Here is a 12,252-nt window from a genome sequence, read left to right on the forward strand (position 1 = left end):
CCTAGCTACTTAATATTCGACATAATATTTTGAGATTCATATATGTTGTGTGTGTTAGAAGTTTGCGATTTAAACAAAAAAATTGCTGAATAATTCATCCATCTTTTTGTGGATTGATGTTTGAATTGTTTACAGATTTTGGTTCTTATGCATAAGCTCCTCTTATACAAATATATATGGTCATATGTATGTATTTGTTCTTGGTCTTAGAGTGGGTGTATGTTTAGCTATAGAAAACTGCCAAACTTTTCCCCAACCATTTTACACTCCCACCAGCAAAGTATGATTGATTGCAGTTGCTTTTCTTTTTTTTACCAACACTTGGTTTGTCTGTCCTTTTTAATTAAGGCATTCTGATTGATTTGTAATGTATTGTATTTTGGTTTTAAAGGCAATTTTGAGTGTTTTGAATTTCTTGAAAATTTTTTCTAGATCATTTCAAAGGTGGTCAATCTGGATTAAATCAATCTAAGAACTTTTTAGACCCTAAGGAATTAATGGAATTATTAAAATCTAGAGATTATGAAAGGTAAGATTGTTTTAATTTTAGAAAAATATAATGCATAGTTTTGATTTATCATATAGATGTGAATATCTTGTTTCCTTATAGGGAAGTAAAAGGATCAAGAGAGAAGGTCATTAGTGATAAAGATCTGGAGTTGTTGTTAGATCGAAGTGATCTCCTTGGTAAGTATCTCTCATGGTTTTACTTATTATTTTTACAGAAACTTTGAAACATATACATAAGTAGAGAGAATAGTATAATATACCTCTGTGGATAATTCGTTCTGCCATTAATAGTTTACAACATTTAGCCAATTTTATTTCATTGCCATTTTCTTTAGTCAGAATGTTAAACTCATGACATTTTACCCATAGCCACTTTCTTAGGCATCTTTTACTGAGAAGAACATGTTTTTAAACATAGTCACTATGTCATTATTAAATTTAAGAGAGTTGGTCCTGAAACCTTAATATCAGCTAATACCCAGTTCATATCCAGATTTCTCCAGTTATCTCAAATCTTTTTACGGTTTGAATCAGGATCCAAGTTTCATTGTTCGCTATATCTCTTTTCTTCTATATCACCCTCCTCACTTTTGTTTTTCCATGCCATCGATTTGTTGGAAAAACTGGGTTATTTGTCCAGTAAAATGACCTGCATTTCGGAATTGGCCGACTCCTCTCCCCCTTACCCATTGTTGTTTTTTTTTTTTTTAGTAAATTTTTTAATTTTTATTTTTATTTATTTTTGGCTGCATTGGGTCTTTGTTGCTGTGCACGGGCTTTCTCTAGTTGCAGCGAGCGAGCGCTACTCTTTGTTGCGGAGCACAGGCTCTAGGCTCTCGGGCTTAGTAGTTGTGGCTTGTGGGTTCTAGAGTGCAGGCTCAGTAGTTGTGGTGCACGGGCTTACTTGCTCTGCGGCATGTGGGATCTTCCCAGACCAGGGCTTGAACCCGCGTCCCCTGCATTGGCAGGCGGATTCTTAACCACTGCGCCACCAAGGAAGTCCAGGAAAAGGATTCTTTTTTTTTTTTGCGGTACGCGGGCCTCTCACTATTGTGGCCTCTCCCGTTGCGGAGCACAGGCTCCGGACGCACAGGCTCAGCAGCCATGGCTGACGGGCCCAGCTGCTTCGCAGCATGAGGGATCCTCCCGGACCGGGGCACGAACCTGCGTCCCCTGCATCGGCAGCATCGGCAGGCGGACTCTCGACCACTGTGCCACCAGGGAAGCCCCAGGAAAAGAATTCTTAAACAGGATACAAAACTCTCAAACTAAATGAAGAGATTAATAGATTTTATTAATTTAAAGACTTCTGTAAAAACAAACAATACCGTAAACAGATAAGAGACAAACTACAAATATTTGCAGCACACGGCACACAGGAAATGTTTATTGTATATAAATAACTAAATATCAACAAGAAAACTGGACAGCTTAAGAGCAGACGATTACCAGGAGAGAAAGAAACAGCCAGCGATCATAAAAAGATGCTTCAATCTCCTTAGGAATCAGAGAATGCAAATTAAAACCAGTAGTGCTTTCATTCCAATAGCTATCATATTGACAAAAATGCAAAAGATAGATTTCATATTAGCTATGGGAGTGTATAAAGATATATTTTCATGGTAATTTGCTTTCCTGCTTTTAAACTAACCATAATTGGGCTTTTAAAAAAATATCTCTGAGAACATAATTCAGATTGGTGTTGTTTATTGCTATGTATCTGTATATCTTAAATACAGCAGAAGTGATTTTGATTAGCAAACTGATGTTTCAGTTTTTTTGTTCCCTGGAGGCCAGTTGTAGTTTTAATAAGAGGAGTGTACTTTCTTGCTAAAGTGGCCCACATTTCTGTGGATTTTAAAATTTTGGACAGATGACTCACTTCTCATAAAAACATAGTGGACCTCTCTTTTAAGATTTCTTTTTAAGTTCTTATACTTTAAAAAAAAAACTTGTTTATATATTTTTCTCTTAGATCAAATGAATGCCTCAGGACCAATTAAAGAGAAGATGGGGATTTTCAAGATACTAGAAAATTCTGAAGATTCCAGTCCCGAATGTTTGTTTTAAATTGGAGCTAAAAGAATGTCTTTAAAAAGTTCTTGTTTACATCTGGTGATCTGTATTGGTGTTAAAATCCAGATTTTTCACTCTACTTCTTTGATTATATCAGTTTATATAATATAACTTGTACCATTGCATACGTTTCTGAGCCTTATTAAGAGCAAAGACATATTCATAGTAAGTTTCAGTTAATTTTTCGGACTCGATAGTACTCCTGGGTATAGGCTGTTGTGTCCTTAACCACTGCCAGATTTATACAGTCTTCCTGTGGAAGTTTAATGTCTTTCCCCCACCCTCCTTTTTAGCAGTACAGTTCATGAGTTTTTGGTACTTCAGTTATGGAGTAGGCTTTGGATGGGGGAAAGATTGGGATTATACTCTCTATTGTTTAAATAAGAAATGGTTTGATTTTTAGGGTCTCTTTCTATAAAATAGTTTGCCAAATAAATGTTTGTTATAAGATGATCTCATCAGATTATTTTTTCAGATAAATAATGGCTCAGGTGAAATACTAGCAAACGTCTTGACTGGCATTGTGATTCAACATTATGGTAACTCTTGTTTCATTCATTAGTACTATACACTTATGTCATATAAAGATTTCAACTGGACCTTGGATCAATGCAGAGAAGGCTCTGGAAGAAATTATAGGTTCTTGACAAAAGACCAGAAATTGGAAGTGGCAGTGTACCATGCAAAACAAGAACAGAACAAGAGAAAAGGGACCCTGAAAATTTATAGCAGGGAGGGGTTAAAATAAGACTTAGGAATATAAGTAACACAAGATCCATAACAGAGGAGCAAAATGGGAACCATTTAGGCCCTGTATGTATATGAAAACTGAATGCTCCCTGAACCATACATTTTTGTGGAGGTTGTATTCTTGCTGCCATGTATATTCAAATGTAGATGAGATTCTCTCTGCCTTAGGGTAATGGAACCTAGGACTCAGAAGAAAAACTATTTTAAGAGAATATTCAGCCAAAGGAAAGAAGAGACTACAGAGTGGATTTTTTTCGAAGTGGAAATGTTTACCAATCGCTGACAAATCATCATCATAACCTTAGTTGGTTTCTTGGTAGTCACACTAAGTTTTCCTAATCCATTCTCTTACATTGAGCTCAAATGATTATTTCATGGGTTTATTTCTGTCCTTAACATTTCTAATACCTCCTCCCTCTGGGCTTGCTCCCTGTCCACACAGAGAAAATAAAAATGATCAGAAAAGAACTTGCCACCACTGCATCTATAAACCTACCAGCACCTGTGCCCATGTATCGTTTACTTTTATGGATATAGTCTGTCCTAGCTAGAGCCAACAGAAAGGCCCCATTTCTTGTTTTACAGCAAACTCCTTGAAACAAGTCTATATTCACTGACTTGTTTTGCTTCCATTTTTTTCCTAAACCCATTCCAGTCAGATTTTTAAAGTCTCCAGTGACCTCTACGCCCTCATTTACTTGATCTTTCAGCAGCATTTCACATAGTTGTTTCATTTCCACTAAACCATTTCTTTAGTTTGCTAGGTTTTCAGCAAACACATTTGCCTGGTTCTTCCTACTTCTGGTTCTTTCTCAATCTCCTTTGATATTTTTTTCTTACGTCTTTGACTCCTTAACATTAGAATCTCCCAAGTGGGTTCCCTTGATGGTCTTGGTGCTTTAAATGCCAACTGTGTACTATATTAAATGCCAACTATGTGGTGATGACTCAGGTTTATATCTCCATCAAGAATCTTTCTCCTGAACTCACTTCCAACTGCCTACTTGATATTTTTACTTGGTTGCCTGATAAACGATCTCAAATCTGAACTGTATGAACTTGTTCTCCAGCCTCTTAAGACTGTTACCACCCATGCGGTTATTTTTCAACTTCTGAAATCTTCTGTTGTCATCTCCTGTGTTTTCTGGGAGTTTAATGACTCTTTCATCCTTTGTTACTTTAGTTTCCAGATTTTAGTTTAATGGGCAAGAGGAACAGATGTATTCACTCCATGATATTGAAACAAATGCTCCCTGCTTCATCTGTATAAAAAGGTATTCTCAGACCAGGATTTGTCTTCCCTCACTTTGTCAAATTGCCAAGAAAAATACTTCATTAGCTTTACTATTCGGTGAGTCATTCTTCTGTATTACAAGGCAGTTCCTGAATGTACTGAGAGGTATAGTGAAAGTGGTACTTGAGCATTTCCAGGCAAATATGTTTGATGGAATCTTTCACTGATGTCTTAGCAATTGTATTTGATTTTTTAGTCTTAGAACTTTGAAGTGATACTTTATAAAAAGCCTGAAATGCACTAACGTTTATATTCAAAACATTAAGTGTTTCTGGTTTTAAATTCTATACTCTTACTTCCTAAGATTGTTTTGGTTTTGAGTTTTTTAAGTTAATGCTACTTAAGCTTTTATGATTCCATTTGCTGTATTCAGTACATCTTCACAAATAACATACTATGTATTAATACTTTATCATTGATTATGGTTATAAAAATCAAGCCCAAGGAATCATATTTATGAGTAAAATTAAAGATATCTTTTGGTCTTTATTTCTTTGGAATCACTTATTGTTATCACTTGGTTTACAACCATTGCTACATCCAGAGAAGAGGTAACTTGTCGAAATCTAGTGAAGCTTGTCTTTCCATTATATACATTTTACGTCTCTAACTTAAGTAATGATTTTAACTCTAAACAGGTTTGATTAAAAGTTGAAATGACTTTTTGTGTGTGTGTGTGTGTGTGTGCGTGCGTGGTACGCGGGCCTCTCACTGTTGTGGCCTCTCCCGTTGCGGAGCACAGGCTCCGGACGCGCAGGCTCAGCAGCCATGGCTCACGGGCCTAGCCGCTCCGCGGCATGTGGGATCCTCCTGGACCGGGGCACGAACCCACGTCCCCTGCATCGGCAGGCGGACTCTCAACCACTGTGCCACCAGGGAAGCCCTGAAATGACTTTTAAAGTGAATTATAAAAACAAATTTTTACATTTTTATCTCTGGCTTAGAGGTGGCAAACTAAGCTTAAAATACAACATGTTGTAATGTAGTCTATGGTGCATATCTAGGACATGAGTTTGACAACAGCACCAAGCAGATGGCAGCCAGATGCAACAAAAATACTGTCTCTCTTAGGTGTTACTTGGTACCAATATAATTGGAAAGTATGAACACTCACAGGTAGCTGTACTTGATTGTATAGTAGTTGGTCATTCATGTGATCTATAGTGTACTTGTTATACATTTTGTTTAGATCTGATTGAAATGAATACACATTTTAAAACTCAAATTCCTGAGCTACGTCCACAGGTTCCAGTGGAGAAACGCAGCCCTAAAGGATAAATTAATTTGTCCATAATTTTTCCTGATCTCCCTTTCACAAATCTATCTCCTCCAGTCAGATCACTCTACAGATCAGCCCCCAAGTCACATCTCTGGGTCTTTTTTATTTCTTCCTGAGTCTTAACTACTTTTTAGATTCCTCTATATCATTAACTGTTTGCTTAAATGTCACCACCTGAAGAGGTCTTTGATAGCGGGGGGATTGTGTGAGCCGTTCCTCTTCTCTAAAGTATTTCAGGATGTTTATAAAATAATGTGTGCCTGCTTTTTCATTTTCAGTACTCACCACCACCCCCCACACCTATACAATTAAGGTGCTCAGATGAACATTTCATTTCTTCTTAGCTTTAAAAAGTTATTTAAAGAAATATAAAAATAGCACAGTTATTATAGAAACATGGCAAGTTTCATTTTCACTTTTTATTGAGATATAACATCTCAATAAAGAAATCTTATACTCAGTTTAGTGTATCCACTGTGTAACTTACCATCCAGATTAAATGGGGTGTTTCTTTAAAGAAGGCTTTCTGCCCTCCTAATTAATAACCCTACCCCAAGGTAACCAGTCTTCTAATTTTCGTCACCACAGACTAATTCTACATAGCAAAATCTATGACAGGTATGCAAATTAGTGAGGTTTGGGAACTGTTAACCAAAAAACATTTCTCAGTACCGATGAAAACCTCTGGTGAGAAAAGATCAATTATATAGTTATCTTACCCCTCTTTTCTCTTGCTCTCTGTACAATTTATTACTGGATTTTTGAATAAGGATTTTAGCTGCTGTCACCACCACCAATACTAAGCGTATTTCTTGAAAGATGAAGTGAATCTCATCTTATCGTTTCATCAAAATGAGATCTCTGACCTGACTACCTTGTGCTGGGGAACCAGGCATGGACTCATTTTGGAGCATGGGGTGCAGGAGGCTTTCCTTTACCCTATTTATCTCACCACCAAGGTTATACCTGCTGTGTTCCTACCTTTTTCTCCACCTTCCAATGAATTCTCTTTATACCAGTACTAGGGTGTATGACAAGTGATAATAGAGTATTATACTACTTGGTACAAGACAGGTTTAATCTTTTCATGAGAGAGAATGGAAGCTTAAGTTCTGCATGGACCTGAAGATAGGTACCAGCGATGCCAGAGGTAATCCTAAAAATTAATAATTGATCAACTCATTACTTAACTGTTTGGACTTGTTCCATCACATTCCTCACTCAGATGTGTGAGTGGTTGGCTCCTTGGCATTCAGGTGTCAGCTTGCATTTCACTTCAGAATGAATGTCCCTGATCCTCCCCACAAAGGACCACACTTGCCAATCTGTCAGCCTCTCATCATCTCCACAAGGTTGGGTACTTTATCTGTTTTGTTGACTACATAAGAGCGTGTTGGAAACATGAAGTAGGAATAAAGTTAGAATCATCCAGTGAACACACTGGATAAAGAAATACTGTTCCCTAGAATTAAAGAAAGATGAAAGACCTCAGATTAGATTATCAAGCACTAAACAGAAAAGATAAGGAAAACTATACTCCTGGATTCATTATAGATAAAATAACATCAAATGCAAAGAGTCTTCTAAAACCAGGTCACTCACAAAGGAACAAAGACCAGGTGGACAGCAGATGTGTTATTTTAACAGTAAAAATAAGACTTAAAAATTTCAATGTATTGAAAAAAAATCCCAACCTAGAATCACATCTGTTTAAATGTGAGGGAACAGTGAAGATATTTCAAGGCATACAAGTTTTGCCATGCAAAAAAGTAAAGTGAAACCAGCCTAACAGAATCCACATTTCTGACATGGCTCGTTAGTACCTCACTGAGGATCACCCTAATTCAGTAAGTACTTCAAAATGTAGCCCATTTAAAAGATTTTTCTTTTTATTGAAGTATAGTTGATTTATCAAAACAACACAAGCAAAAAGTGGGCAGAAGATCTAAATAGACATTTCTCCAAAGAAGACATGGCCAACAGGCACATGAGAAAGTGCTCAACATCGCTAATTAGAGAAATGCAAATCAAAACTACAATGAGGTATCACCTCCAGTCAGAATCATCAAAAAGTCTACAAATAATAAATGCTGGAGAGGGTGTAGAGAAAAGGGAACCCTCCTACATTGTTGGTGGGAATGTAAATTGGTACGAACAGTATGGAGGTTCCTTAAAAAACTAAAAGTAGAACTACCATATGATCCTGCAATCCCGCTCCTGGACATATATCCAGTGAAAGCTATAACTTGAAAAGATAACTGCACCCCTATGTTCATAGCAGTACTATTTATAGTAGCCAATACCTAAATGTCCATGGACAGATGAATGGATAAAGAAGATAAACACACACTGGAATACTACTCAGTCATAAAAAAAGAACAAAATAATGCCATTGCCAATGTGGGTGGACCTAGAGATTATACCAAAAGAAGTAAGCCAGAGAAAGACAAATCATATGATATCATGTATGTGGCTTCTAAAATACTGTACAAATCAACCTATCTATGAAACAGACTCACAGACATGGAGAACAGACTTGTGGTTGCCAAGGGGAAGGGGGTTGGGGAGGGATGAAGTGGGAAGTTGGGGTCAACAGATGTAAGTTAATATATACGGAATGGATACACAACAAGGTCCTGTGTAGCACAGAGAACTATATACAGTATCCTATGATAAACCATAATGGAAAATATAAAAAAACAATGTATGTATATGTATAACAATCACTTTGCTGTACAGCAGAAATTAACACAACATTGTAAATCAACTATACTTCAATTTAGAAAATTAAAAAAACAAACAAACATAGCCTTCACCCCTTGTGTGGTGCAGATCTCGGTTTTGATTTCTCGTGGGTGACCTTTTTCTCCATACCCAAGGTCCTGCCTGGACTGACAGTGAACATCTTCACTTTCCTACATTGGTGGATAGAATTCTTTTAATCCTTTTTTTAATAGAATGAAGCAGTCTTGTGAACATCCAGGTCTTATGTAGTTGTTTCAAAACTCAATGCCCCATTTTGAGGTAATAATTCTGTTCTGTCCTTGGGCTTATGAGTCAATTCTGTACTCCACTCTATCTTTTAGGTTCTGGCACCTGAATATTTGCCTTTCTTTCCTTTGAGTTTGTATAAAAGTATTTTTGCAATATTTTATGCAGCATTTATATGTGTTTATAGTTGGTGGGGAGCCATTCATGTCAGCTCTGTCTACCATGTTTCTTTGGATTTATCTTGATATTCTTATTTTATGATTGTTGAAGTTGAATAGTGAATTTATTTCTTTTCTTGCTTGTAATCCAGTGATTACATGCAAAGCTATACAATTTATATATTGATAAATACTGGGCATTTAATGAGATTTACTTGCATATAGTTGGGATTTTACTTTTAGAATCTTCACACCTTAATTATTATTTAAGATGTTTTAAAATATTTTGAACAGTACTGTCACATGGTGGGTGGATTTTTTTTGGTTAGACTTTAAAAAATGAATTCTGATTTCATTGCATTGGGATCAGTGAATGTTGCTAGAATAACAGTGTTGCTTTTGGTGGTAGATTAAGATATTCTTTGTGGCCTAGTAAGTAGTTAATTTTTGAGAGAGCTTTGCTGGCAGCTTTATCCTGGAGCACATGTAAGGTCAGCTGCACCAAAAGCTTTCAAGTTTGGCTTAGCTGTTCCATTCTTTAATGAGGAGGTTGACTGTCTATGCCCTATAAATTCTGCCTAACTACCCCCATTCTACTTGCATCACATCTAATTTCCCATCAGCCAAAGAGAGTCACTGGGGTAAGCCCAGAATCATAGTTGGAGGGCACTGTAAAGTTATATGGCAAAGGTATGGGTGCAGGGACAGATGAGGCATTTATGCAAACCACCACTGAGAATTATTTCTTACTCTCAAACGCAAGTAAATACAAAACCAGTTGGAGACAGCTGAAATTGTTCTTGGAAGCCTTGTGATATTTAGTTAGTTCTGCCCAGTCTTCAAAGCTTAGTTCAAATACCATTAATTTTTCTTGATTCCATTAATTTTTGATTCTCACAAGGTATTTTCATCCCTTTCAGATTTCTACAGATCCTTCTACCTTTTTTAGGACACTCATTATTCAGTACCTCATAACTCTCCGAGAATATGCATTTTATTCTTGACTAGAGAATAATATCCCGAGGACCACTTTTTTTTTTTCCTGAAAAATTTCCTTAATTCCTAATCCAGACCCTGGTGTGCAGTAACTGTCCAATAAATATTTACTGAATAAACACAAGAATGAGCAAATGGAAGAAAGATTAAGCAAACCTTCAGAGAGGGTTTTTGGACATAAGAAAATCCCTTAAATCCCGTGAGAAGTCCTTGTAAGTTCTAATTATAATTCTTTTCTTCCTATAAGGAAAATGCTCAATTTCCAGTAATGTTAGTTTAAAACTGACCTTATTTGAAGTGTTTCTTTAAAGAGAAACAGACACAAATCACACCCAGACTTCCCAGTGGCAATTTATTTCTCCTAAAAAGGTAGAATTCCATACTGTATATAAATGCATATGATATTTGAATTATGTAACTAGGTAGATTTCTGAAACCAAAGGGTTTTCTTCAATTGCCTGTAAAGATAATCTTAAAATCCTTTAAAGTCTGGTGTTTGCAAAGAGCGAATTTCATCATTCAAAAGTGTCTACGTCTATGAAGTTCTAGAAGAGCTAAAACTAATGTATTGTGCTAGAAACCAGAGCAGTGGTTGCTTCTGAGGATGGGAATTGCCTGGAAACGGGGTGAGGGAACTTTCCAGGGGAATGGAATTATTCTACATCTTGATAGTGTGTGGTTTACTCAGGTGTTGGTGTTTATCAAAACTGACTATATTGTATACTTAACTCTTATCAGAAGGCCCCAGTGTCCCCATATGAGCAAGATGTTAAAGGCCGTTTCCAAAAGGAAAGGTGTTTCAAGTACCTGAAAATAAACCTTTTCTCATGCCCATTCTGATTTAGACCGACCATGTGTTTATACTTGCCCTTTCAAGGCATACGTGGGCTTTATGCTTTGCATTATGATTACAATATTGATCTTGATAAAGATGATTTCTGATGACAAATAATAAAATATTTAAGACAAGACTGGTAAATGCATGTGCAGAAACACTCCAGTCTTCAAAAAATCAAACCATTCTTTCCAAATAACTTTTTTCCCACTTCTTTCTAAACTAATACATGTTCTATGTTGATTGTGTCAAAACATCAGATACTTTTAAGAAAGAAAAGAAAGAAAAGGAAAAGAAAAATCACTTATTTCACCACCCAGCCACTACTGTTAAAAACCTGGGGGCTAATTCCTTCCCATACTTTTCTATGTGAACATATATGTGTTTACATGTTTTCTTTCAAATGGAAGTTCTCTGTATAATCTTTTCAACATGCCTTTTTAGCTTGATACATACTGAACATTTTGCGGCCAAGACTGTTCCTGACTGAGTAGAAAAGGGGTGAAGCCAGACTGGGAAGTGGCGGGAAGGGAGTGAAGACACAAGGACTGGCCCTGAGGCGTCTCACCATCACTCTGCCCCTCCTTGTCACCGTCTGCTCTGCAGAGAGGGCTGTGCCTCCTGGGATGGGCGCCTGCAGTGCTGCTTGTCAGAGAAGAAAAAAGGCAACCTTCTTTCAGGTAATCCTGGCTGCACTGACCACAGGAAGCAAAAGGGGGCATGTGCAGAGGGGGATCTGCTTGCCCACAGTGTATTTTCAGCCAGCTTGGAAATACTTAAACCCTTTGTCAGGGAGATACGAAGCAGAGTTTTGAGTTACATGCTGTTATAATCATCTAAAGGGCAATGTTTGTTTGTTTTAACCAGCAAATTGCATGTTATCCTACTTCAGAAAAATTTTGTCAGAAGCCAGCTTGTAGACAAAGGAAAAATGCTATAGTGACCGTTTAACGATAATGCCAGCTATCATGTGTGTATAGTGCTACCACGTGCCAGGCCCTGTTCCAAGACCTTTACCTACACTAAATCTTTCAATATAAATCGTTACAAGGCCATCTGTTAGGGACACCTCCCTGTCAGAGTTCAAGTGACCAATCCAGTATGCTTTTTTTTCCTTAAAAAATTAAAGCTTATCAAATAACAGCAGAACTATTCTCTAACAGCTGCTTTTATTGTTATGTATTTTAGGGAAAGATCATATAGGTTGGTGCCATCTTTTGCCAGATTTCTACTGTTATCAATTGCTTCCTGGGTTTTTTTCTACTTTTTTTCTCTGTGAATCTGTCCTCAGCTCTTCTTGCTTTAAAATAAATTGCCTTGGAGCTTGCATAACCTGTTAACTCTGTGTTTAGGCCTCCAGCTC

At 37.0% G+C, this 12,252-nt stretch overlaps 1 protein-coding gene across 3 annotated transcripts in view; it reads left to right on the forward strand.

Annotated features, from left to right (window-relative positions):
- Positions 1–5,285, forward strand: part of HELLS (helicase, lymphoid specific) — a 40,786-nt gene extending 35,501 nt beyond the window's left edge. Inside the window, exons 20-22 of one of the 3 annotated variants that reach the window (XR_003790546.1) lie at positions 433–529; positions 611–687; positions 2,486–2,526. Coding sequence is in view for 2 of the 3 variants with exons in the window: in XM_029201076.1 (XP_029056909.1) it covers positions 433–529; positions 611–687; positions 2,486–2,580 (269 nt within the window). In the remaining variant the exon portion in view is untranslated. Of the gene's footprint in view, positions 1–432; positions 530–610; positions 688–2,485 lie in introns of all 3 variants that reach the window. The other 2 variants (XM_029201076.1, XM_029201075.1) reach the window with 2 other exon arrangements.
- The last annotated feature ends 6,967 nt before the right edge of the window (positions 5,286–12,252 follow it).

Source organism: Monodon monoceros, unplaced genomic scaffold (assembly GCF_005190385.1).
Source record: "Monodon monoceros isolate NGI ecotype Baffin Bay Population unplaced genomic scaffold, NGI_Narwhal_1 Super_Scaffold_4, whole genome shotgun sequence".
NCBI classification, from domain to species: domain Eukaryota; kingdom Metazoa; phylum Chordata; class Mammalia; order Artiodactyla; family Monodontidae; genus Monodon; species Monodon monoceros.